Source organism: Taeniopygia guttata, chromosome 15 (genome assembly GCF_048771995.1).
Source record: "Taeniopygia guttata chromosome 15, bTaeGut7.mat, whole genome shotgun sequence".
In the NCBI taxonomy this organism is placed as follows: Eukaryota; Metazoa; Chordata; class Aves; order Passeriformes; family Estrildidae; genus Taeniopygia; species Taeniopygia guttata.
In genome coordinates, this window is record NC_133040.1 from 4,025,596 (window position 1) to 4,051,769 (window position 26,174).

Consider the following 26,174-nt stretch of genomic DNA (forward strand, 5'->3'; position numbering starts at 1 on the left):
GACAGACCAGCCCCTGGCACTCGGAGCTGGCACTCAGCAGTGCCAGAGCTGCTGGGCTGGGCTGGGGTGGAACCTGTGAGCCCCCCACCCATCCAGGGGGCACAGGGACAGCTCCTGGACAGCCACAGCACCACCTCCCAGCCCCAGAGCCAAGGTCTGATTTGCCAAGGTTTGTTCCCAACTCTCTGTTCCATGGCAGAGGGAATTGGGCACCACAGCAGCTGATAAGCAGCTGATGAGCAGTTTGCTCCAACAAAGCCCAGAATGAGTTGCAGGCAGGTGAAGCTCAGATTTCCAGATCCATCACTTGTGCCCTGACACCTGGGAGCCCCATTTGCCTCTGAAACCCTCATGTGCTGCTGGTTCCTGTCAGGAACATGCACCAGGCAGGCAGCAGTGCAGGGAGGGAGCCCTGCCAGCAAACACCACTCGGGCTGGGCACTGCCAAGAGGAGCTGTGGAGAGAGGACCCAGTGCCAGAGACTCCTTTCTGCCAGGGCAAAGCTCACTTTGTCCCTGCAGCAGTTTGGCAAAGGCCTTGTGCAGGGCAGCAAGAGCCTCAGTGATGCTCGTGCAGCACAGACAGCTGAACAACAGCAGTCTTCTGGTCATACTAAACACCACAAAAGCCATGTGAATAACCTCAATAAACTCTCCCCACCCTGCAGGAGGGAGGGCAGCTGTGCTCTGAGCCCTCCTGGGAAGGCAGAGAGGATGCAGCTCCTCAGCACACCACTGAAAAAGCTGTGGCCAGCTGGAGTCACAGGGGCTCGGTGCCACCTCCACCTCCTGCTCCCTGCACAGCCCGTGCCTTCCCACTGCTCCGGGGAAGGGGACAAACACAGACCCCCACAGCCAGCAGGTGGGCAGAGTGGGACAGGGAGGGTTCTGCTCCAGGAGAAACTTCCCAGCTTGGGAATGAGCTGTGCTGGCCAGCAGGGCAGTGGGAGAGGATGGCTGAGCTGGAGACACCTGGGGGAGCAGAACAGGCCAAGCACAGCAGCAGGGAATGGACAGGAGCATCAGTGGGAGGAGTTCAGAGGAAGGAGCACCTCAGGGAGACAGGAACAGCTGCCAGGAGCTCACAGAAACACAGAATGGATTGGCTGGGATGGGACCTTAAGGATCATCTGCTTCCACCCCCCTCACAAGCAGGGACACCACGAGTTAACCAAGAGCAGCAAGATTTACAGAAGTGAGCAAGCCCAAGTATGCCAAAGGAAAGGATGGGAAAAAGCTTCTTTCAGCTCCTCTCCCCCTCTGTAAACACCACCCTGGGAGCTCCTTGTCTGGGATCACAGCCTGCCCAGCCACAGGGGCACATCCAACCAGCCAGCAAAGCGTGTCAGCAGCTCGTGGCTCTGCGGGTGCCAGCCCAAACACCACCAGCACATCTCCCAGACAGCAGGCCAGCCTACCCTGAGAAACAGCTGGAGAGAATTCCTTGTGCTTCTCAGCATTACAGACAGCCCTGCTCCTTCTGCACGCCCCAGTTCCTCGCTCAGGCATCTCTGCATCCCCTGGGGTGAAACACAGATCTGGTCTATTGCCATGGGCTCCCCTCTGCAGGCCCACAGCTGTCCCCACAGCCCAGCACATGCCACCAGAGGGGACTGGGGACTGCAGGGACGGTGGCAGGAGAACACAGCTCTGCCTTGGTGCTGAGTTTTGCACTGTGCTGCACTCAGCCAGCCTGGATGATCATTTACACTGCTCTTTTGCAGCTGACAGAACAAATATCACAGCTGGCGAGCGGCAGCAGAGAAACTCCTGGTGTGACAGCCCAAGGGAAGCCAGAGCCTTTTCCCCCAGCCCTCTGCTCGGAGCCAGGGCAGCTCCCAGCCCAGCAGGGTGGAAGGGAAGGAACAGCCAGTGCCCTGACGCAGCTCCGAGCTGCTTGTGGAAGGAACGTCTATTTCCAGGAGTCAGAGCCTTTCTAACCTACCTTCCTTTGAAAGGAAAAAAGCCCACCTAAATATATCCTCCCAGAATTAGAGCTTTTAACCTGCCTGCCTCCTGCAGCCCATTGTCCAGCGCACCAAGAGCTGTTTCCCTGGAAATGGCAGTGCAGGCTAATTGCTGTTTGAAGCCTTTCCTCCCATGGAGCAGAGCAGCAGCCTCGGAATGCCATTCCCTTCTCTGACAGCTCTCTGTCAGAACAGGCTGCCCAACCTATTTCTCCCTGGTTTTCTCCCTGGACAAGCAAGATTTAATCAGAAGTGTTCCCGGCAGAAGCCACCCCAGGGTGTGTGCAGAGGGGGAGCTGCTGGGGACACAGCTGGGGACTGACAGCTCCAGGGGAGCTCAGGGGACCCTCAGCAGCGGGATGAACCTGGAGCCTTCCCTACGGGTCAGGGCAAAGAAGAAATGTGAGCAGGAGGAAAAGCACATCTGAGGTGTGGGAATCCAGGGCTTCCCTCTGGCTGCCCTGGCAGGTCTGGGACCCTGGCAGGGGTCAGGAACCCCCCTGGACAGAGCCCCCAGAGACACTGTCTGTGATCTCTGCCCATGGAAAAGAGTTTTCAACCTTACAGGATGAATTACAAGCTCTGAGTGTTTGATAGAAGTAATAATTAAGTGTGGCACGGGTGCAAAAGTAAAATTTTAGGATTCTAGATTAGGGGTCCAAAGGGGACAAGATGGAGGAAATTGGGTGTGTCTTGTCCTTTTTCTCCTTCTTCACTCCCTCCATGTTTCACTGTGGTGTTGGCATTTTTCTGTTGGTTCAGGCTTGGGACACACTGTCCAACGTAGGTGACAGATATTGGCACGTTATTGTAAATCCAGCACAGGTAGTTTGTGGTATTTAATGTTTGTACCATCCCACTGAGGGCAGAGCCCCACACGCTGCCCTGCAGGACAGAGCTGCGGCAGGGCAGCAGAACATGTTAGAGATAAACAGAATAAACAACCTTGAAACCAGCACAGACCAATTATGGCTTCTGCTTTGGCAGCGGGGCAGAGAGACAGAGACTTTCTACAATCTCAGAATCATCAATACCACAGATTCCCACACTGAGGTATGTGGTTTTTTCACCTAAGCTCCTGAGAAGAGCAGGCTGTCAGAAGGCAGGACAGGCAGTGCAGTGACAGCTTCTTATTTAATGTAATTGCTACACCTCAGAAGAAAAAAAAAAAAAAAAAAAGAAAAGCCTTATCATGAGCCAAGATGATTTTCCCTCAAGAAATCCTCGAGGCTGGGTGTTTCCATGAGGAAAGCCCTGCTCCCAGTGAGCCCCTGGGGCTGGGAAGGCACTTGGTGGGAAGGGAGGATGCAGGGGAGGAATGTGCCCACTTTGGGCACAGCCACATCTCTCCTTCACCGCTGGGACACAGCAGGACTTTGCTCCTCCTGCAGAGCCGGGCTGGAGATGCTCACACACAGCAGGAGTTTGCTCTGGCAGCCACAGCCAGGCAAGAGGGGCCAGCCAGACCCCCCATCCCCCTCCTCCTGCCTGGAGCTCTTCTCACAAACCCACACAGGGCAGAGGACAGGGCTCTGGGGAAGCTGAGGCACATGGATCCATTGAAGAAGCACTTTGAGGCAGGTTTGAGGAGGCTTTGCCAGCTCAGGAAAGGGACCTGGAGCCATGCAGCACGTCCCTGCAGTTTGAGTCAAACTTCTGGCTGGGCAATGCCCCCACAGCCTTGCTCTGCTGCAGCCCCTCTTGTCTGCAGTCTGGTCAGGATTTCCAAGGGGAGGGATACCTGATGGAGACAATTCCTGGGCTCTTTGCTGGCACACAACAGCACTGTGAGCAATCACCTCTGAGGTTAATTACATAAGGTTCTCCAACAAGGTCTGGCAGAGCAGGAGTTCCTTTCCTCTGTGTTAAGCCCTTTTTTAACCCTCTGACAGGCCTCAACATCCATCACACTGCTGACCATAACGGGATCTGCTGCAGGACTTCAGGGCTGAGCTGTACAGAACCACGAGCAGCAGAGAAAGAAATAAGAGCTGGACAAGTTTAGCAATTGTCAGCTCCAGCAGCAGCCCCAGAGTCCAAGCGTGCTCATGCCCAGAGCTGCCTGAACAGTTCATGGTACTGGAGCCACAGCAACACCTCTGGCTGCAAGCCTGACACATTTCACAGAGTCTGGAGATGCCTCGGAGCTCTAAGAGGCACCACACCAGAGAAAAAAAGGACAGCATTCTCTGTGCAGCACAACAGGACTATTTGCTTTCAAAAATCCCATGGTTTCTCCATTCCTGGTCTTGGAAACACCCATCCTCAAGGATTTCTTGAGGGAAAACCATCTTGGCTCACGATAAAGCTTTTTAAAATCTTTTTCTTCTGAGGTGTAGCAAATACATGAAATTACAAGCTGTCACTGCAATGCCTGTCCTGCCTTCTGACAGCCTGCTCTTCTCCAGGTGCTTGGTTACCAGCCTGGATGGGCTGAGGGCAATCCCAGCCCTGCAGGGCAGGAGCTGGGAGGACACAGCCTCCTTTACCTCCAGAGCAAGCTGAGCTGCTGCTCCCGAGGGCCAGGGCTAATCTAGGCAGCCCCAAACAAAGCAGTCACTCTCTGCCAGCTGCAGCCTTGTCAGGGAGAAGTGCAGGACAAGGTCTGAATGGGATTATGCAGGGGAAAGAGAAATATCCAGAGCCATCCGTGTCAGGATGCTGCCAGGGATGTGCCCAGGGAAGGGTCTGCCTTGCCTGTCCATGCCTTGCTGAAGGCCAGGAGAGTCTCCAGGGGTCTGCCAGGGAGCGAGCAGCTCTGCAGGCACACATCCCTTCTGATCTCCCACACAGGGCACAGGGACATGGGCACCAGGGGGGCCAGGCAGCACCATGGAATCTGCTGCCTCAGCTGTCCAGCAGCAGTGATGGGCCTGTCCTCATGGCACTGCCAGTGCCCGTGGTCTCAGGGCAGCTGTAACCATTGTGCATCACAGTGGCATTGCCACCGACCAGCCCCAGGACAAGGTCACAGCTGTAAAACACTGACCACCCCCGGCCCAGCCCAGCCCTCACTCTTCAGCCAAGCCAGGAGCTCCCACCAGCCCATCTGCCTGGGGAAAGAACCCCCTGTTAGCACTGGGAGGAACCAGCCCCCTGGCTTCTCCCATTCCAGTCTATCCCAACCCCACACTTCCCTGTTATCCTGAGAGCCAGACTCCATCTCAGGGCTTCCTCATGCATGTGCCTTAAGCTGCTGAAGAACACAATGGTCAGAGGCTGTAAAAGCCACCCCAACAGCACAGGCATGTTCCTGTGAGGTGCAGTGAGCTGCAGAAGAGCTTTGTCATTAGTGGCCCACATTTAAAGCTGAGCTCCAAACCAGCAGAGCACAGAGCAGCAATGCTGTGCTCCATGATCAGCCCTTTCCCAGGAAATATCCCCTCACCGGAGTGGGCAGCACAGCCTCAGCCCAGCCAGGAACCAGCTCCTGGCTGAAGCTCCTCCTGCACGATTCCAGAGGATTCTGGAGCCCAAAAGCAGCTCAGGGCTGGGAGATGTGGCAGGGATTGAGGTCAGGACAAACCTGGGCTGAAGGCTGTGGGATCAGGGGAGGCTGGGACAGAGCAGCCCTGCAGAGCCGGGGTGAGGGACACGGAGTGCTGGGTACATCCCTACCCAAGGGACAGTACAGACCTGACCCAGCCACCTCCAAGGATCTCTGAAAAAATCCTTGGAGCATGGGAACACAGACATTTTGCCCTGTGACCCCCTGGGAACACCCACCTTCATCACCCCCACTGCCACCCTTCTCAGGAGACCCTGCACTGGTCAGGACACAGAAAACAACTAAAACCAGGCAGGAGAGGGAGAAGGAGGAAAGCACGCTGCTCTCCAGCCCTGTGCAGACCCTGTTCATCCTGACCTCCCCACCAACCCACCTGCACCCACAGCCTCTGCTCCTCAGCTTCCTGCAGGTCCAGGAGCCAGCAGAGAGCCAAGATCCCAGCTCTGAGAATTAATCTGACTCCTTGTGGCTGGGTAGCCCTTCCTCAGCCCCCTGCAGCCTCCCCCAGGGCTGGCAGGGCTCTGCTGCTGCACAACTCCACAGGGACACAGCTGCAGAAAGCTTGGGGTGCTCCCTCCCCTGCTCTGCCTTAGTGGGAATGCACAAGATCTCAGCAGGAGCTGGGGAAATTGCCTTTCCTTTATCATACCAGGGCCTTGCCAGGCTAGCTGGGGAAGGGGGCACAAGCTACACTCTTCTCCTGCAGGCAGCAGAGCCCAGCAGCGAAGGAGTCAGCAGCCCCTTTGTCCCTCATTTCCATTTCATTTGCATTTTAAGTTTGGGGACTGCTGAACTCGAGCCCTACAAAGGGCAGGGGATGCTCCAGGGTCTGATTCCTGCTCTGCAGGTCAGCCATGGAGAGGGAAGAGAGGCTCCCTGCAGCCCCTGCTCAGCACATCATGAGGCATCACCAAGTGCTCGAGGAAGAGGTGAGGATCAAGAAACAAAACCAGAAACCCCCTGGCAGCATCCTGGCATGCTCAGCCTAGGAGGAAGCAGGCCATGCTTCTCCATGGATACTTGGACAAGGATATTAAAGAGGATCATCCCAGCAGCAGGCAGTGGTCCAAACTCACTGGTTTCAGGCATTTCAGAAGCCAGGACTTGCCTGCACGAGCTCCCAGAAATTATCCCAACAGCACAGAGCTCACTGCAGCACCAGAGGCTCTTCCTCCAAGATCCTCCGTACCAAATGGCCCAGCAGCATTCCAGATGGCCAATCCAGCCAGGCTTCCATGCCTACCCCCTCCTGGGAGCCTGGAACACTTCCTGTGCCCACAAACAGGAACTATGGATCAACTGGAGATGGTGGCTCGGTACAGCTTCTTCCTTGGCAAGCTCAGCAGGGCTGAGGAGGAGCCTCTCAGGAGGTTGCACAAGATAAAACCAGAATATTTTGCAGTCATTTGTCAAAGTCTGCAGGAAACACCGAAGTTTTGGCAGTGCCTCTGGAGCCAAACCAAACCCAGGACCTCACAGTCCTACACAAACACACTGACCCCCAGCAGACCCCATCCCATGGGAGGGGAAGGGCAGCAGCTCCGTTCCCCCATTTTCCAGCGGTCCTGGGGAAGCACGACAAGGTGAAGGCAGTGGATTGGCACTTTGATGAACCTCCAGCTGATTTCCCTAAGGAGCCATCAGGGAGACTCTCCTGAAGGTGTTGCTGGTGTAGGTGGCAAGAGACAGCCCAGTGGTCCGTGAGCTGGAGAAGGGAGAGCTTCTCCACCCCCAAACCACAGGAGGCTTCTCTCAACTCAGCCCCAGCTGGAGGTAAAACAGAGACAAAATTGGATGGGGCTGGAGGGCTCTGCCCCACAGCCCAGCTCATCCTGGAGGAGCCAGTGTCCCAGGAAAACAGCTCAGCCAGCTCTAGAGGAATTGGTTCAGAGCTGGGGTTCAGCCCCTCTGAGCCCTGAGCCGCAGCCTGTGCCAGGGAGAGAAGGGGCAGGCACAGCCTGGAGCCATCACAGATCATCCCTGCTGCTGGCAGCCCTAAGGACGAGCATGGAGGGCCTCATTTGCTTTGGCCTCACTGATTTCCCGCAGATCCACAGTCAGGTGGCTTGTCCAGGATGAGGACACCCACATCCTTCCAGGACAGATGAGAGGGAACAGCAAAGGCACCGTGGGCAGCACGGCTGTGAGAGGGGATGGCACTGCTGGCCCTGCTGCTCCGTGCTGTCTTGGTTTGAAAAGACAGGAGTCTGTGAAGGAAGGCAAAAGCCTCCTGTGAAATGGAAAAGGTAAACCCCCTCCCTCCGAATTACCACAATTTTTAAAAAGGCTCTCAGTCAAAGATATGGGAATAGGAATAACAGCTCTTTACTAGGAAAAAAAAAAACTAAATAAAAAAAAAATTTAATTAGTACAAACGAAACTAGAGATGGAGTCAGAAACCTGACACCCTGAGGAGTCAGGGTGTTGGTAACAGTCCAGTGAAATGGTGGCTGCTCCTCCTGCAGTGGCAGATGAAATGCTGCTGGAGCGGGGATCTGGAGAAGGGTGGAGTTTTCCCTGAAGGTCTGGGGATGGAGTAGTTGGGCCTGGTCTTCCTCTGGGGATCCAGCAGAGAAGAAGCTGCTCCTCTGGGAATCCAGCAAAGGGGCTGCCAGTATCTCAAAAAGTGCTGATTTTATGCTGGTAGGGCTGCTTGGCTCCTCCCTCTGGGTGGAGCATCTCACCATGGGCTGATGTAACTTTCCCAGTCATGCAGTGAGTCATTAATGGCCCATTAACAGAAGATCTCTCCCCGGAGGGAGACATTGTTCTTGGAAGAGATAAGGAAACTGCCCAAACTCCAACAGATGGCAATAGAATCCATCCTTATCTTACAAGCCAGGACAGGACTGCCTGCAGCAAAAGCTGGGCTGAGTGAGAATGAGCCCCTTCCTCAGCTCCTTGTTGTTGGAATCTGAGATATTGATGATTTTGAGATTGTAAAAAGTCTTTGTGTTTTTGCTTTGTTGCTAAAGAAGAAGTTATAATTTGTTTGTGCTGGTTTTTAAGGTTGTTTATTTTTGTTTACCTCTAACATGTTCTGCTGCTCTGCTGCAGGTTTGTCTTGCAGGGCAGCGTGTGGGGCTCTGCCCCTCAGTGGGATGTTGTAAACATTATATATTAGAAACTATGTGTGTTATATTTATAATAATATGCTAATATTTATAATTTATGTTTAACAGTGTGCTTTTAACTCAAACTAATAGAAAAATGCTAACACTATAGTGAAACATGGAGGACATGAAGAAGGAGAAAAAAGACAAGACACACTCAATTTTCTTTATTTTGTTTTTTTTTAATTTCTAATTTAGAATCTTAAAATTTTATTTTGCACCTGTGCCACACTCAATTATTACTTATATCAAACACTCAGAGCTGGTAATTCTTCCTGTAAGATTGAAAACTCTTTTCCATGGACAGAGATCACAGCCAGTGTCTCTGGGGGCTCTGTCCAGGGGGTTCCTGACCCCTGCCAGGGTCCCAGACCTGCCAGGGCAGCCAGAGGGAAGCTCTGCATTCCCACACCTCGTGTCCCATCAAAAAAGCTTTTCCATTCAAGAGAGAGGGGGAAATGGATTTGTAGAGAATTCTCCAAGCCTGACAGAAGGCCCACACAGTGTGTGCATCTGTATGCAAACCTTGAGATAAGAAATGCTGACTTAGAAATGCCATGGAATAGGACAGACATTGTTGGGAGAGAAATGGAGCTAGAAACAAGTTTCAAAGGGTTGCCTTGCAAATAAGACTAGATACTTTGGAGAAATGGAACTGTGAAAATGTATTGTAGTGGGACCCACGACGAGTAATTTCAGATTATTAGGTTGGAGGCGTTTACAGCATCATGTGGCTAAAGCTGATAGGCCAAGAAACACTTATAGTGTATTGTAATTATGAAGTAGTTGACTTCTGACTGTGATAATGTGAATTATAACATCTGTATTGTCTCACCCTTCTCGTGAGACTGAAAATGGAATAAAAGTTTTAAAAACACCTCTCAGTTGCCCCATCTCTGGGTCAGAAAAGGGCTTAATCTGACATCCCTGGGAGGCAGGGTCCACCCAGAGCCAGCCCTGGCTGCCACACTCAGGCTTTTGAAGCCTCTCAGATCCCAGCCTGGAAAGCAAACTGCAGCAATCACCGGCCCTCGCTGCTGCGAATGGCAATGCTCGGTAAATAAATTACATCTCGGAAATTAATAAGTGCTGCCTAATTGGGGTTTAGCATCTTAAATTCCTGAAAATCCTTGTAAGATGACAGAAAAGGAAGAAGGGAAGTTATCTACCTGGCTGGAGAGCCCTAATCCAGCCCCAGCAGTAGGCAGGACACCCGAGGAGACTCAGCCCTGCCTGTCACGGGGTTGTTGTGCTCCAGCACCAGGATGTGTCTGTACATCCCAGGATGTGTCTGTACATCCCAGGATGTGTCTCTACATCCCAGGATGTGTCTCTACATCCCAGGGTCAGACCAATTTTACTCCTGGCAGCAGAGCAGCAGCGCTGCAAACGGCTTTTAAATACCAAGCTAGAGCTTCCAAGGCAGAATATCAGGGATGAAGAGAGACCAAAGCAGAGAGCAGCTGCCACGCTGGGCCTTTGTGCCCGAGGCAGAGAACCCTCTGGCATTCAGCACTGGAGGAAGCTCAGCGTTCCTCTCCTCCTCCTCCTGACAGCTCTTTGGTGCATCCCACCATCACCATGGTGAGAGCTGGATGAGCTTTGGTTACCTGGGAGCACTCAGAGCCTCTGGTGCCGTGTGGGGAAATCCTTTTGCAGCCAAAATCCTGCACAGATTCCCAGCAGACGATTCCCCTGGCACCAGACTGGCAGCATCCTCCGGGCTGCCACCTCTGCCACGCCAAGTCTGCTGCACCCAGCCTCTGAGCAATCTGTGCCTGTGCAGATCTTCCCTTGCCTGCAGCACACACGCACTTGTGACTGAGGAGAGGCAAGTCAGAGCCACGCTTCTGTGTGATGCTGATGGTGTTGCTTCCCTTCAGATTTCTGCCTCCCAGACACCCCAGCGTTCCCAAGGGGCTCCGTGTCCCAGCCTGTTGCTGGGAGATCAGGAGAAGAGAGCTGGAACAAGAGTTTTCCAGAGCTCCAGCTCCGTGGGGCTGAGCCCTGAGGATCCCTCAGTGCCTGCTGAAGGGCACACAGAGCAGGCATTGCTGGGCAGCCACTGTCCCCCTCCCCACGCCTCACACAGCCATCCTGAAGGTTGGAGCACGGATCCCCTTTCCTGCTGCCCACATCTTGAACACATCCAGGTGAGCAGCAAACACAGCCCCTGACACTGAGCACTGGTTTTCCTGGGGGCCTGGCATGGGAAAGCCTTAATGGATCTGATACAACTCCCAGCACAGAGCAGCTCCTCTGTTTGATGCAAAATTTAATTTGATTTCTCACTTGAATGGCTGAGACATCCTTGATGCACATCCTTCAGCTCCTTCCAGATAAATCTGCTGCATACAATTAGCACCAGGAGTCACCTGCATTTCACCAGCCTTCCCCTCCACTCCAGCCTCCACCAGAACCTCCTATGGCTGCAGAGCAACTCCGCTCCCACCTTTGGAAAGGGTTTTCCATGGCATTTGCCCTCCTTTAGCAAAGGGGAAGATGGGGTTAAACATCTTTACTCTGTCTGTGTTCAAGGAGAGCTGCTGGAGGGGGCAGAGGCCAAGGCAGGAGCTGCTGCAGCTTTCCCAGCTCAGTCTCCAGCTGCAATTCCTGCAGGAGCATTCCCTGCTGCCCCAAGCCACTCTGCTCCTCCCCAAAAGCAGCTGCATTTCAGCAAGGCTTGGGGCAGCTGTGCAGCTCCTGGAGAGCTGTGAGAACAGCTCTGGGAGCAGTGAGCAAGCACTGTGACTGCCAAGAAAATATGGGAAGTGCAGGTGGGAACGTGGTGTTCCTTTTTAATAGCAGATAAAAGTCTGGAGGTTCTTCTGGCATCTGTTTTCAGGACACCCTGAAACTTCAGCCTGCAACCCCCAAAGCCTGGGGAGCACAGAGCTGCTGAGCCAGGGTCACTGCTGGGGCAGGAGGGAGAGCCACAGCTTTCCAAAGAGAGAAAGCTGAACCAGGAGAACAATGCTGTCATGTACAACCACAGGGATGCGCAGGCGAAGGTCTCACCTGAGCCTGGAGAGCCCCCACAGCCTCTGGCTGTTTTCTGTCTGCTTCAAAACTCACTGGTGAGCCAGCTCGACGGAATCCATTCCCTTCCCAGAGCTCTGAAGCACAACAGTTGATTTAAAAACCTTACAGCAAACTGTTGGGGAGTGAAAAATGGATTTTCAGGCATTAAAGCACAGACCGAGGAGCAAACAGACGCCTTTGATTGAGAAATCAATGCTGGGGTTTTACAGCACTTCACACTAAGCAGCAGCAGAGCCCAGCGTGTGCCTCTTCCCTGCAGGGCAGGGGGGGAGAAACCAGCAGAAAGCAGAGAAATTAAACACTCTGATGCTTCCCATGGCCTTACCAAAGACAAATGTACCATGTTTTCGAAAGAGACCCTTCAGATCATAAACTGACAGGAAAAGGACCTTTCAGGGGCTTCACCTGGCTGCTCCCAAGGCTGAGGGCTGCTCTCTCCTCACCCCCTGCTAGCCAGGAGCCTGATCCAGTGGCTGACATTCCTGCACATGGCAGGGGGCTGGAACTAAATGGTCTTTAAGGACTCTTCCTACCCCAACCATTCTGTGATTTGTCTGATCTCTTCCAGCCCAGGGATCACCCAGAGCAGCACACAGGAGCTCCTGCTGCTCTGTCAACCAGCCTTGGGTGCAAAAAAGGAAACAAAAACAAAACAAAACAAAAAAAAAAAGCCCACAAAAAAAAAAAAAAAGAAAGAAAAATAAAAAACCTGAAAAATATTAAAACAGACCCTAGGATTGATGAAGATGCCAGAGGGAAGGAAGGAGTCACAAAGGGAAGAGGAGGAACAATCCCTCCGCCCAACAGGGATGTCACAAGCGAGAGAGACAAGCTGACGAATTAAAACAGACCACAAGAACCCCTGATATGTTTTAAAGTCTTCTCTCAGCTTTCTTCTTCTCTTTTGTATGTTGAAAATTCATCTTCAATTGCAATGGCAATGCCCCCAGAGGGAAAAGCAGCCTGACATAAGGCAGACTTCCCTCAAGGCAATGTGAGTCTGTATTACCAGAGCAAAAAGCTTTTCATCTCAAAATCATTCCCTTCCAGAGCACTTGACCCAAAAGGAAGTCTCCTTTATTCCAGTAGAAGTCACTTTCTCTCCCACATTCCGTGGCCTCAGAAGGGAGCAGGGAGGCAGGTCTCTGCATTCCCCAGTGCCTGCTCAGAGCCTGGGGGTGCCAGCCCTGTGCCCCTCCAGCACCCACAGCTGCCAGGGCCCTGCTGGGCAGGGACAGCCCCTCCCTGCAGCACCAGGATGGGGACAGACCCCAGGGCCAGGAGCTCAGGGCACCCCTGCTCCCCAGAGAGCCTTGCCAGGCTCCACAAACCCCTTCTGCCCTGAGACAGGACCAAGGGGCACCTTCTCCAACTGCTTCCATCCCTCAGCAAGAGCAGGTGCAGCCATTGTTGGTATTATTGTTATTTTGTGTTGTTATTGCTGCTCAGATGCTCCGAGCCAGGAGCGCTCCCTTTCCCAGCCAAGGGTGCATCCACAGCACCTGGGTGGTTCTGGGCAGCTCAGGGGTGCCACCAGACACAGCAGAGAGAAACCAGGGGAGCTGCTGGTGCCCTGGGAGCTGTGGGGTGCCCTGGTGTGGGATCCATCAGTGATACCACCTCCAGCAGTTCCCAGAGCTGGGAGAATGCCCCAGTCCCTGAGAAAGCTGAAATGGTGGGGACAAGTGGCACCAGCAGCCCAGCAGGAGGGAGGGGAATGGCTGTTTGCCACTGGCAGCAGGCAGCCAGGAGCTGGCATGGGTGGGAGAAGAGCTCCTGGCTCCCACAGCCATCTGAGATCCAGGGACATTGCCAGCAGACAAGGATCTGTGCACCAAGGCTCCCAGCCCAGCTTCACCCCGTGCCAGGAGCGGGCACCTCTGCCCTGCCCTGCAGGACATCAAAGCCCAGACACCTCCCACACAGGACACAGCTCAGACAGCAACCCTGGGCTCAGAAAGCACAACCCAGCACAAGTCACTGCCTCCTCGCTGAGTTTTGCAATGAATTTGCAGTGTAATGTCAGGAAGGAGAGCAGGGCCCATGAAATTACAGCACATTTCTGCCCCTCCGAGCTGAGAACCACCTGAATCCCAATGTGCTGGAAAAACCCAGGGACTGCTTGTACAGAGCTCTGCAAATTCCACGTTTTTAAAGCAGCCCTTGGGGTTGTTCAAAGCTCCTGCTGGTGGGATCCCAGCAAGCAGCTCCTGAGCACGAGCTTTGCTTTCTCCTGAACACACACACAGGTCTGGGCTACTCACTGGGCTCAGCCACCCTGGAGGGAGCAGATTTATCAGGCAGGACTGGCAGTAAAGATAACAGTGTTGGTGGTGGCTCCTCCAGCTGAATTGCTCCCAGTGCACCGAGGGAGTGACATGCAGTGCAAGGTACCCACAGAGTTCTATAGAATAAACACAACCTGCTTCAGTTCACACAAACCAGCCCCACAGAAACATTAAAATTCAACAGCAGGGCCACCAGCTGGTTCAGCTTGGGCTGATTTCTGCATGCCTTTGGTAGCATTTTTAGGGAGGCTTTTTCTGAGGCTCTTTTCTCCAGCTGAAAACTCCCTCAGCCACACTTTTTCTGGGCACCCCAAGGAAAGTGAAATCCCTGAAGGAAAATAATTTCCAAACCTCTCAGAGATAAAAAAGTCCTATTAGACTAATTTTTAGGATGCAGGGAGGAGAAAGCTTAAGCTAAACAAACTAGTGGAAAAATTGATTTATTAAAGTAGTTGGATGCTATCAGGGAAGCAAGCAATTTCCTGCAAGCAGCAGAGCCCATTCTACTGGAACAGATCTGTCTCACCTTCCTGGCAGTGTTCCCTGTGCCTGCCCTGCTCCCAGAGCAGCTCCAGTGGTGTGATCCCCTTCAGTGACCCATTAGCAGCCACGGCACATTTGCCATTGTGTAAGTGGCAGCAGCAGCAAACATAACACCCTAAATAAATTTTCGGCGGCTGCAGAGTGCTGTAATTAATCACAGGGTGCTTTACAGGCAGCAGGAGGCAGGGGAATGCACAAGGCTGTGAGGAAAAGGACATCAGGTCCCCCTTCTGCTGCCTGTCCCCACCCTGCCCTGCCAGAGGCGAGCAAAGGCCAGGCAGCAGCAGGAGCTGGAGTGGAGGTCAGGCTGTGTTTCACAGCTCCTCCCAGCTTGTGAGCTCCGAGTGACTGTCCCCAGCCTGCTTCCTTTGGGCACATCCCTGATCGGCGGCTGAACCACCCTGGCTGTCAGTGCCTGCAGAGGTGCAGCCCTAATCCTGCTCCAAGCCCACTCCCTGCACCTTCCCCTTCCCACATCCCTGAGGATCGAGCCCTGCTGACACAGAGCAGGAGAAACGAGGAAGGAACAGCTTTAAACACCCTGAGCTGGATCCCTCCAGCTCCTCCCTCAGCACACAACAGCCCTCAGCCCTCACAGAATCACTGGGTTGGAAAAGACCTTCAAGATCATCAAGTCCAACCCAGCCCCAACCCCTCAACTGAACCCTGGCACCCAGTGCCACATCCAGGCTTTGTTAAACACACCCAGGGATGGTGACTCCACCACCTCCCCAGGCAGCCATTCCAGAACTTTATCACCTTTCTGTAAAAAACTTTTTCCTAAATCCAACCTGAATTTCCCTTGGCACAGCTGGAGACCGTGTCCTCTGGTTCTGTCAGTGCTGCCTGGTGAAAGAGCCCAACCCCACCTGAGCAGAACTCACAGAATGACTGGGTTGGAAGAGACCTTCAAGGTCATCAATTCCAACCCAGCCCTCTCCACCCTGCAGCCTCCTCCTGCAGTCCCGTGCAGGCTCCTGTGGGATGCTGCTGGCTCCTGCTGCCCGCCCAGCAGCTGGGGATTGCTGCAAAGCCTCCCCATCTCCTGCGAGCAGGACACAGCACGTGCTGCCCGCATCCCAGGGGCATCAGCAGAAGCAAATGGAAGAGCTTGGGCCTGGAGAAACCTCACATAAACCTCACATAAACCTCACATAAACCTCACACCACCAGCAGCCATCAGAAACCCTTGAACTCACCAGGCTGGCACAAATGGCAAGCTGGGAGCCTGCAGGACTTCTCCAGGGGTTCCTTGGCCCTCTTCTCCTCCCATTCTCCCTCATCCAAGGACACTGGCCCACACAGAGGTGTCCTCCTGCTTCAGAGGGCACTGCCCTCATCTGTAGAGGCAGAGACAAAAAAACAGGTCTTGTTTCCTGGTGCTGAACAGAAAACTGAAGTCCTGAAGGCTGTGGAGGAGTTGAAGTGTCAGCATTCAGCCTGAACTCTGAAATCAACCCACCTGAGATAATCCTCCCCTTTCTTCCTTGCTTCAGCCCCACTCCCTGCTCTCTCCTGAAATCTGGCATCCCTCCTGCTCTGACTGGCTGCTGTCTCTGAGCGACACCAAAGCAGCGCTGAGCAGAAGGGGGAAAAAAGATTATATATATATATATATATATATTTATTTACAGCAGCCTTTGAGCCATGCTTTTAATATTTCACCTTTCTTTTTCTGCCAGAAGAAAGGAAATTCCTTATGCTGGCTGGGCTGCAACCTCACCACCACACCCCTGAGCCTCAGACAGCCCTGGCCAGGCCCCTCCAGGCAGACAGGGAGTGCCAGGCTCATCTCCCACCCACATCTTTCTGCTCCGACATTCCCTGATGCCACTCAGGAGGTGGCACTGAGCAGGCAGGGGATGGGCTGGGCAGCTGCCTCAGAGCTACAGAATTCAAGATATTGCAGAGAATCCCTGCACTGAGCTCCACAGGCCACTCAGAGGCCTCCATGGACCAATTCTGGTGGAAACTCATCCAGGAAAGGTGACAGGTCAGCAGCCACTGGGTCACCCCGAGTGACACCTGCCCATCCCTGCCACCACGCTCCGTGTCAGAGCCAGCTGCCATCCCACCCTCACACCAGCTATCCATCAAGCAGCATGTGTGTCAAGCCAGCTTTTATTTTTAAATTTAATGTCTGTAAAGTATTTTGGCTTTAAATTATTCCGCAGCCTCCCTCGGTTTGGCGGCGCTTCCCCGTCTAGACAGAACAATCTTGTTGTCAGTGAAACAGATTCGGCCTGACATCCCTGCCGAGATGTTGCTGCTGTTTCGTGGAAAGGAAAAAGGCTAAAAAGCTCATTCTTTACAGTTTTGAGATGTGATTCCTGTCCATTCAACTTCAAACCAACACCTCAATAAATAATCCTGCTGTCTCTGGTTTGATCTCTCTGTGTTAGGCAGCGGCAGGATGGCTCAGCAGCAGTGGGATCCCCCCTCTCCCACTGCTGCTCCCCGAGTGCCTGCCCTCCTGGGAGCCAGGAATTCCCACCTCTCCTCCTTCCAAACCCACCTGCTTTGGCTGCAGAGGCAGGACTGCAGTGGAGACCCCCATGGCAGCACAGTCCCTGCTCCCCAGCACCGACCTGGATCCTCGCTGGCTGCAGGACGAGTCCTGGAGGGCTGGATGGGAGATGCAGGAGAGCCATCAGCAGCCTGAGAGAGACACTAAACCAAGTCAAAATATACCTTGCACACCAGATCTGTTGCCAAGGCTCTGCCAGCATGAAAGACTACAAACACTTTCTTTATAATTAAAAAAAGTGCCTTTCCCCCTTGTTCACCAAGGCAAAGATAAACCAGACTGAGTGTTCAGCAGCACCTCGTGTCAGCCTGTGGTACTTGGAGAGAGAAAACAGCCTGATCCAGCCAAAAATAACATTGTTCCCCTTTTGCTGTGCCAGTGACACGTCCGTGATGCCTGCAGGCAGAAGTGACAAGTGCCAGCTGGGCACCTTTCTGTCTCCTCTCCTGGTCAGACAGCCACCCACGTGGCAGCAGGGAGGTGATCTCCACCTTGTGTGGGGCATTCCCTGCCTGGGCATCATCCAGGGCAAAGCACAGCCCCAGAACTCAGCCCCTGAGGAGCTGGGCACACTCAGAGTCACACAGGAACTGAGGGGCTCCGTGTGAAGGGCAAGAGCTCAGCCCCAGGGATGCTTTCAAGGGTGCCTGCGGCCAGGGGGGCTGGAGAAGAGCTGAACACAACACCAGGCACACCTATAGGGTGGCAAAGGGTTTCATGAGCTGATTTCATTCCTGAAATGCCTCTGGAGCTCCAGGAGGTGCCCAGCTCAGAGCAGACTGGATCAGCCCCCCTGGTTAACATTTAGTCCCAGAGCATCACACAGTAAGTCAGGTGCAAAAGCACTGTGCACAGGAGGAGACACTTGCCTCTAAATAGTCAAGCAGAAAAAATTGCCTCTGAATATTCAAATGGGAGAAATGAAGTAGTGAAGCAAGAAGGGCTCTCTGTGCTCTTTGCTCAGGCACCCATGTCCTGCAGTGCAATGGGAAGAGCTACAGCAGGAAAAGCTTCAGGGCACTCCACACCTGCTTCCCACCCTTCGTGTGATGTTCAACCTTGTGAATTCTTCCCTGTCCTGACCTCCACGGAGATACAGAAGTTTCCTTCCCCCAGCTCTGCCCCTGGGAACAGCAATCCTGGCTGTGCCAGAGCCAAAGCCCCACATTTGGAGCAGCCCCAGCACAGCCACCCCAGGCAGGAGCAGATGGCCCCGGGATGCAGAGAGGCACAGCAGAGCGGGGGAAGATCCCAATCCCACCCCAGCCAGCCCAGAGATGTGGCAGAGCCAGCCCCAAGGACTGCCTGGAGCAGGGAAAACAGCACCAGGAAGGCATGGCAAAGAGCAGATGGATGTGGCATTTCCTGGCTGCTCCGTCCCACACAGGAGCATCCTGCAGCACAGAGCCCAGCATGGCTGAGAGCATCCTGCAGCAGCACTCCCTGCCTCTCCCTGCACCCACAGCAGCACTGCACCAGCTCATGCATTCGGTGAAAAATGCATATTATATGGCTCTACGCAGATATTTACTATATGTATTATGTTATATTGATTAGTTGTGCTGTATTAACATTTTAATAGCATGGTAAATGTAGTTTTGTAGTTAAACTGAAGCTTTAGTAGTTAAAATAGAAACTGTGTATGTGGGGTTTTCTTAAAGGAATGAGATACTCTCTTTGAGATAACAGTCACAGAACACCTAAATCTTCCAGAGAAGAGGAATTTATAGTTTTCTTATCAGAAGAAGCTAATTTCTTCAGGCCTTGCTCAGACTCGAAGATGCCGTGGTGGTTAAAATAAGCAGTTGACATATAACAGACAGAGTTTCTTGTTTTAAATAGAATGTATGCATAACCATGAAGTATATATGAATATGCAACAGTGTATTGTTTTAAGGGTTATTCCTTTGTTCACAAAGCATGCTTGTCCTGGCTTAAGTACCTGAGAGCATCTGGACGTCCCTAATTCTTTGGTTTTTATTGTCTTGTAATTGTTCTAACTCTAAATTTTTATTACTCTAATTGTATTACTATTTTTATAACCTTTTATAAACTTTTAAAAATTCTAAAAACAAGTGATTGGTGTGTTTCACAATTCTGTGAGGTTTTGCCCCAGATCTGGGGGACCAGCATTTCCATGGGAAATGGAGTTACAGCTCCAGGGAAGTGTTTGCTGTCCTCCTGAGATGGAGGTGTTCGTGCATGGGCAGAGCTGGGGGAGCAGAGTGCTGGAAAACGATGCTGGAAGCTCATTAGCACATCCTTAATAACCATGAAATTGTGTGAGGGCCTCTGGCAGCTCTCCTCCCCCTGGGTCAGGGGGAGCCGATGTTGGGGCACCTCCTCAGGCATTCCCAAGGGGAACAGACTGGCTCAGCTCAGCACATTTGCTCCAAACCCAATGACTCTGGCATCAAGCACCCCCATTTTACTGCTGCTGCTGCCCTCTGTGAGGAGAGGCACACTGTGCCTCAGTTTCCCTGCCTGGATGAGATGGGACACCTTCCAGCCACCGTGGTGAGTATCTCCTGCTCTTAATTCTCGTTCTGCCCTCATGGAGCTTCAGTGACACATCTGTGGGGATTTTCAGTGGTACATTGGGGAGATTTTCAGTGGTACATCTGGGGAGATTTTCAGTGGTACATTGGGGAGATTTTCAGTGACACATCTGGGGGGATTTTCAGTGGTACATTGGGGGGATTTTCAGTGGTACATTGGGGAGATTTTCAGTGGTAGATCTGGGGGTATTTTCAGTGGTATATCTGGGGGGATTTTCAGTGATACATTTTCAGGCAGTTCCGAGGCGCTGCCTAAATTTCCAAGGTCACCCAAGCACATCAACGCAGAATCTCAGAACAGTTTGGGTTGGGAGGGACCTTAAAGCTCCTCTCCTTGCAGGGACACCTTCCACCAGACCAGGTTGCTCCAAGCCCCACCCAGCCTGGCCCTGGATGGGTGACACAGCCTGGGTGTCCCGGTGCTCTCTCCAGTGGGACATGGATGCAGACACTGTGAGGTTTTGAACCAGCTCAAGGTACCAGCTGGATCAAAGGAGCAATTCTGGCTCCCAGAGCTGGGGCAAAGCCTTCTCTCTGAATTAACAGGCTGGTAAAATGTCACTCCTGGGTAAGAAGGGCACCTGGGGCAGGAGCAGGGTCCATGTCCCACCTTTAGGTGCTGCACCACAGTTCCACTTTTCATGGCACCTGCACTGAAGGGATTCAATGACTCCTGAGAAATGCCAAGCCAAGAATCTTTTAAGAATTCCTAAACTGCCTTTTTAAGAGGCAGGGCACATGTGCAACTAATCCAGTCTTAAAACTAATTATTTAATTTACCTTTGGAGAAGCAAACCAGCATAAATTAATATCTCCCAGTAGTAGAACATAAGCATGTTTTATCTAGAGATTATGTTGATTAAATCATCAAGTGCCATAATCTTCCCTTCGTACCTCAGTAAGTTGGAGGGGAAAAAAAAATCCCTAAAAATGTAGATACAGCCTTCTAAGCCACAGGAGTGAAGTGCATGCTCAACTCCAAGCAGTCTCCTGGCTCAGCAGAGCATGCACAGGAGACTCCCCACCCTGGAAGAAGCAAACCAACTGGTGTGGTACCAAGAGGTAAAATAGAGTAATAAAAAATAAATAAATAAAGTTCCGTGTTCCTCATGGAAGAAGTGCCAGGAGATGGAGAAGCTCTGAGGCAGCACAGGAGTTGCACTTCTGGGGTTTCACTCTGCAAATGGAGCTGAGGAGGTCAGGTCTGGCTCCTCCAGGCCGTGTATCTTCTTTCAGGATACAGGACACCAGGGCCATTAAGCCATGCGAGCTGGAAATTCCAGTGCCTCAGCAGAGGGGGAAAAGCACAGAATCCCCTCTAAACCATCTCCCTGTCCCCTCCCTTGTTCCCACTCACCTTGGCTGAAGGACCAAACCACCCACCCCGATGAATCAACAGGACCTGGCTGGACGTTTTCCCCCTGCTGTGGGTGGTTTTGCAGACAAAGCCGGTTCCTGCGGGACTCAGCTGCAAACTGTCTCCAGGGATCATGGCCAGGCACTTGAGCTTTAATGGCTTTGTGTGCTGGCTCTTTGGATTGCTGGAGAGCCCTGGACACTTCAGACACACAGCACCTTTTATTCAGAGCCAATTCAGAACCTCAGGCAGGTTTCAAAGCTTCCCTGGAGAAGGAGCTTGTTGAAGAGGAGGTGTCCAAGGCCAAAACAACAGCTCCAGCAACAGCAAGTCCCTCCCATGAAACAGCAAACCTGAAACACTGCCTATATCCCTGACAAGCAAGAAACTTGGATTTCCCATTTCAAACCACAACATGAGCAAGGCAGACTCACCCTCCCAGTCCCCACCAGTGCTTATGAAATAAGTGGGGTTTGCAAAGAAAGGACAATTAACAGGTGTTGTTTTATTTAGTTATTGGCAAGTTGGGGCAAACAGAGAGAAGCTGCCAGCAGTGCAGGCATCACAGCTCTGTGCCTGTTTCCTCACAAGCAGGGTAATTTCCCCACTTTTCTAAGAGCTCGAGAGCCTTCAGAAGAGAAAGGGCATTATTTCAAAAAGCATTTTCAAGCCAACATGAAGTTGTCAAGAGGAACACTGCTCAATGTCTCAGGCAGAAAACACAGCTCCATCCAAACACTCTGTCTCTGGTAAGAAAAACACACATTGTAAAGGATCCATTTTCAGGTTCTGAAAGGAGGCACTTTCTGAACACAGGTTATTCCTCAGAGAGGAGACACTGTGTGCTGACCTGCAGCATTACAGATGTGGAAACTTCAATAAGTTTTCTGACTTTTTTATTATTTTTAAAATAATTACTAATTTCTGTGGTCCTGCAAACCTGTCTGATGATTCAGAGAGCGGGGGGGGGGGTGTGTTTCTTTCCATGAGCACCATTAAAATAAAACTCAGACCCATGCCCTTTTCTCCCCTAGAAGCAACCTCCAAGTCTTACTGACTTCCCTAAAATCGAGACGCAGGAGTGTAATTTAGGAACAATTCTCCACATCCTTCTGATGCTGTTTTACAGCAGAAATAACCTATCTGGCCCTCTCCCTCTGAGAGTGCCTCTGCCTGTCCAGCTCTGAGCAGCATTTCCCTTCTAGGCTTTATAACCTCTTCAGTTCAATTATAGGGGCCCCCAAAAGCCTGGGGACTCCATTACTCCTAAATGAAACATCTTCAAAGACATTAATCCCACTTGTTTTCTGCAGGACCCTCATTCCAGGCAAGCCTGACATTTTGACAGATCCTCACACTCTTTTTCACCGAGGATATGCACCGTTACACAAGGTTAAATTTTTCAGGATTGATAGAAAATCTCTTCCTCTAGGTAAACATAAGACAAACATCTACACACTGTGTGGGAATTACAAGTCAAGCCACTCGGTAAAACCAGCTTATCTGCCAGGAACAAGCCTGACAAATCCTTGGTACAGATGTCTTTCTTTCCCTACTTTAAATTGCACAGAGAGGCCCCAGAGTTCAGAGGAAGGGAGGAGGTTCCCCTCATTGATCCCCATCCTGCCTGTGCTCCCACCTCCCTGCTGAGCCAGCTGCCTTTGGAAAGGAGGATTTGGAGAAGATGGAAAGCCTTACAAAAACCAAACCAAACCAAACCCAGCAGGGAGGTTGCCTGACCTCTCCTCTCCTCCCTCCCTGCTGGGAGAGCGCTGCTGTCTGCAAGTGGCACCTGTGCCCCGTGTCCCCCTGGCAGAGGCTGCTCAGCTCCCCAGTGACAGCGGCAGCAGAGCTTTGTCACTCTGCTGCTGCTCTTTCCCCAGGAGAAAATTCAGCTGAAGGAGTTGCTCCTTACAGACCTGACCTACAAGCATTTGCTTTCTGGTTTTGAATACATTCCCCTCTCTCCCCAAGGTGAGGGGAGAAGTCTTCCACAGCAGATCAAAGCCCACAGATGTCAGACAGTTTTTCTTCCTCTCCTTTTGCAATCCTTAAGCTGGTTGATGCCCTGGGGAAGCCAAAGGTGGCAGGGAGAAAGCCCATGATGCCTTCAGAGAGGATTTTATTGTCTTTAGCTAATGAGTTCCACCTTGGAGAGTGAGATCCTCCTTTCCAAGGGCCACAGGTCCTCTCTGAGCTCCACCCAGAATCTGTATGGACATTGCTATTCCACACTCAACATCCTGGGCTAACAAATGATTAATTATCCCCAGGGAGCTGCCATCTGTCAGCCAGTCACTGAGGACGGGTGTGATTAACAGAACATCCCGTGATCTGCACCAGCTTTGCCAAGGCAGAGGTGCTCTCTTCCAATGGTTTGTGCAACCAGCTTCTCACACTCAACTACCAAATGCAGCTGGTGATCCAGCAATCAGCCAGCCACCTTCTCCAGAGGGAGCCTTGGCCTGGCCAGCTGGATGGAGGAGGGGCAAGAGTGTGATGCTGAAGAGATGATGTGCTCAGAGGTGTAGGTGAAGTTCTGACATAGCCAAAACTCTACCCCCAAAGCCTTAAGGAAGGTTAAGTTGCCCTCAAACCCAGGGTAAAAGCTAAGTTGAGGGAGGAGAATGTAATTTCTAGCTGAGTTACAGAGCCAGCTCTCATTCTTTGGCTGATCACTGCCCTCCTGTGCCTCAGCCACCCCGAATGAGCCATCAGGTTTGCCCCCATTTACTTCTCTCTGCAGAAACCTTTGAGATTCGTATTTCAAAACCACTATGGGGTAAAATCAGCGGCGAGACAGGCAGCAGCAGGCACTGGCTGCCCTTCCCAAGCAGGCAAAGAAAGGAGGATGCTCTGCCCTGACAAGGGGCTGGCTCCTCCTGCCCGCCCTGCTCGGCAGCGGCGATTGCCACAGCAACAGGAAAGGGGGAAAAAGTATTTCTGCAGAATGGATTCGGCTGCTTTTAACTGGGTGGACATAGGAGAGTTTGTTTAGAAACACCAAGAGCAGGACGGTGTGAAATTGGAAAACCGGGAGGAGTTTGGCTCGGTGAGGGGATGGAACACCTGAGGGGATGGAGGGACACCTGAGGGGATGATGGGACACCTGAGGCGATGATGGGGCACCTGAGGGGATGGAGGGACACCTGAGGGGATGATGGGGCACCTGAGGGGATGGAGGGGCACCTGAGGGGATGATGGCACACCTGAGGGGATGGAGGGACACCTGAGGGGATGATGGCACACCTGAGGGGATGGAGGGACACCTGAGGGGATGATGGCACACCTGAGGGGATGATGGGGCACCTGAGGGGATGATGGGGCACCCGAGGGGATGATGGCACACCTGAGAGGATGGAGGGACACCTGAGGGGATAATGGGGCACCCGAGGGGATGATGGCACACCTGAGAGGATGGAGGGACACCTGAGGGGATGATGGGACACCTGAGCCAGGTGTGGCTCCGGAGCCCTGCGGGGTCTCAGCACTCAGAAACCTTGTCAGTAATGCACACAGAGCTGTGGAAAACTCCCAACTCCCCAAACTCCACCACAGGGCTGGAGCTGCAGCCCCGCTGTCAGCCGAGCCGTGTGAGCAGACAGGAGTGGGGCAGGAAGGTGGAGCAGAGCCTGTGCTCTGCCCCAAAGCCATTTCAGAGGCTCATTAAACCAGTTAATGGTGCAGGGGCAGCACGGAGCTGCTGAATTTCATCTGTAACAGCGCCCCAAAGGACCCGAGCATTGGCCGGAGCACTGAGGGACACCTCAGCCACGCTGTGCCGGGGGTGAGAGCAGGCAGCACGTCCCAAAAACACAGCAGGTACAAATCCCAATTTTCAATGGACAGCGAGGTTCTCCATGTGCTCTGATGAGGATGATGATGATGATGGCTGGGTTAAACTCCCAGGCAGCAAAACTCACCCTCACCGCCTGCCTTCCAGCAGGAACTCCAGACATGTCTGCTCCCAAAGGAGACCGTGGGGGAAGCAGGGTCAGAGCCAAAGCAGCCCTTTGAACTGTCCCATTTTTGTGATTTTGTCCCTGCAGCCCCTTTGCAGCACACTCAGCTCACTGAGGGAACAAGTGACAGCAGGGTGGAGGGCTGGGACCCCTCCTGTGTCACAGGCGTCACCCCAGTGACAAGCCACCTACCCAGAGCCTGCCTGGCCCTGCAGCACGTTCCCCTGCATCTGAGACACCACAGCCACCCAGCCAGGTACTTGGCAATAAAAGGCTGTGGAAGCAGTGGAAAAATTCACTACGATACATTAATTAAAGGTAGCAATGGCTCAGAATTTAAGTGAATATGCAGCACCACCATCGAGCAGGGTGTGTAACACGGCACGGTTGGGTGGCCAAAGGAGAGGCCTCGTGCCTCTGCTCGCCTGGCTGGCTGCATCCATTAATTACATCCCCATTAGGCAGGCAGGAAATGCTCCCACCAGCAGCACCTTCCTGCTCTGTCATTCAGGCCAGGAACATGACAGACAGAGCAGAGCTGAGGCATAATCGAGATGGAGCACCTGCCAGGCAGGATGGATGGGGAGAAACCCCTCTGCTCGGAGGCTGTGCAGGTTATTGATACCTTTGCTTGGGTGACAAGATAAAGAGGCACTGCAGGCCTCAGGAAGGCCACAGCCAGGGTTTGAGGCTGTTCACATCCATTACAAGGCACCAGGGTGAGATCCCCCCCAGGGAATCAGCACTGTGGTAGCAGAGGCTGGCACGAGCCAGCCCAGCACATCCGACTGCATCCCTCATGCTCCCTGTGGCCCTCATGGGATTTCAGAGCAAACAAAACCTTCAGACTTCTCTGACAAAGCCAGATTAGCACTGAGAGGTGCCCAGCCCTGCTCACTGCTCCAGAGACTCCTCACTGCACTGCTGAGGCCCTGGCACAGATTCCCAGGGGAGCTCTGGCTGCCCCTGCATCCCTGGCAGTGCCCAAGGCCAGGCTGGATGGGGCTTGGAGCAGCCTGGGGTAGTGGAAGTTGTCCCTGCCCATGGCAGGGGGTGGAAGATGATCTTTAAGGTCCCTTTCCAACCCAAACCATTCTGTGATTCCATGATTCCCTCCAAGGACACTCCAGATCTGCCTTCCACACCCCATCTCCCTTGACCAGGCAGCCCAGGTATGAGAGCACCAAAACTGCAGCTTTGCAGCCCAAAATATCTGCTAAATACTCCCCTTCACGGCACCTGGACATGGCAGGCAAGCACCTGTGTCTACTCAGATGGATGAAATCCTCCAGGGGCAGAGCCACTCAGTG

General features: G+C 52.8%; 1 protein-coding gene across 1 annotated transcript in view; it reads right to left on the reverse strand.

Moving 5' to 3' along the window:
* Positions 1 to 17,097, reverse strand: part of SRRM4 (serine/arginine repetitive matrix 4) — an 82,976-nt gene extending 65,879 nt beyond the window's left edge. Inside the window, exons 1-2 of the mRNA XM_072936039.1 lie at positions 16,976 to 17,097; positions 15,660 to 15,800 (exon numbers count right to left, since the gene is read on the reverse strand). Of these exons, the coding sequence (XP_072792140.1) occupies positions 15,660 to 15,733 (74 nt within the window). The 5' untranslated portion in view covers positions 15,734 to 15,800; positions 16,976 to 17,097. The remainder of the gene's footprint in view (positions 1 to 15,659; positions 15,801 to 16,975) is intronic.
* Between the last annotated feature and the right edge of the window lie 9,077 nt (positions 17,098 to 26,174).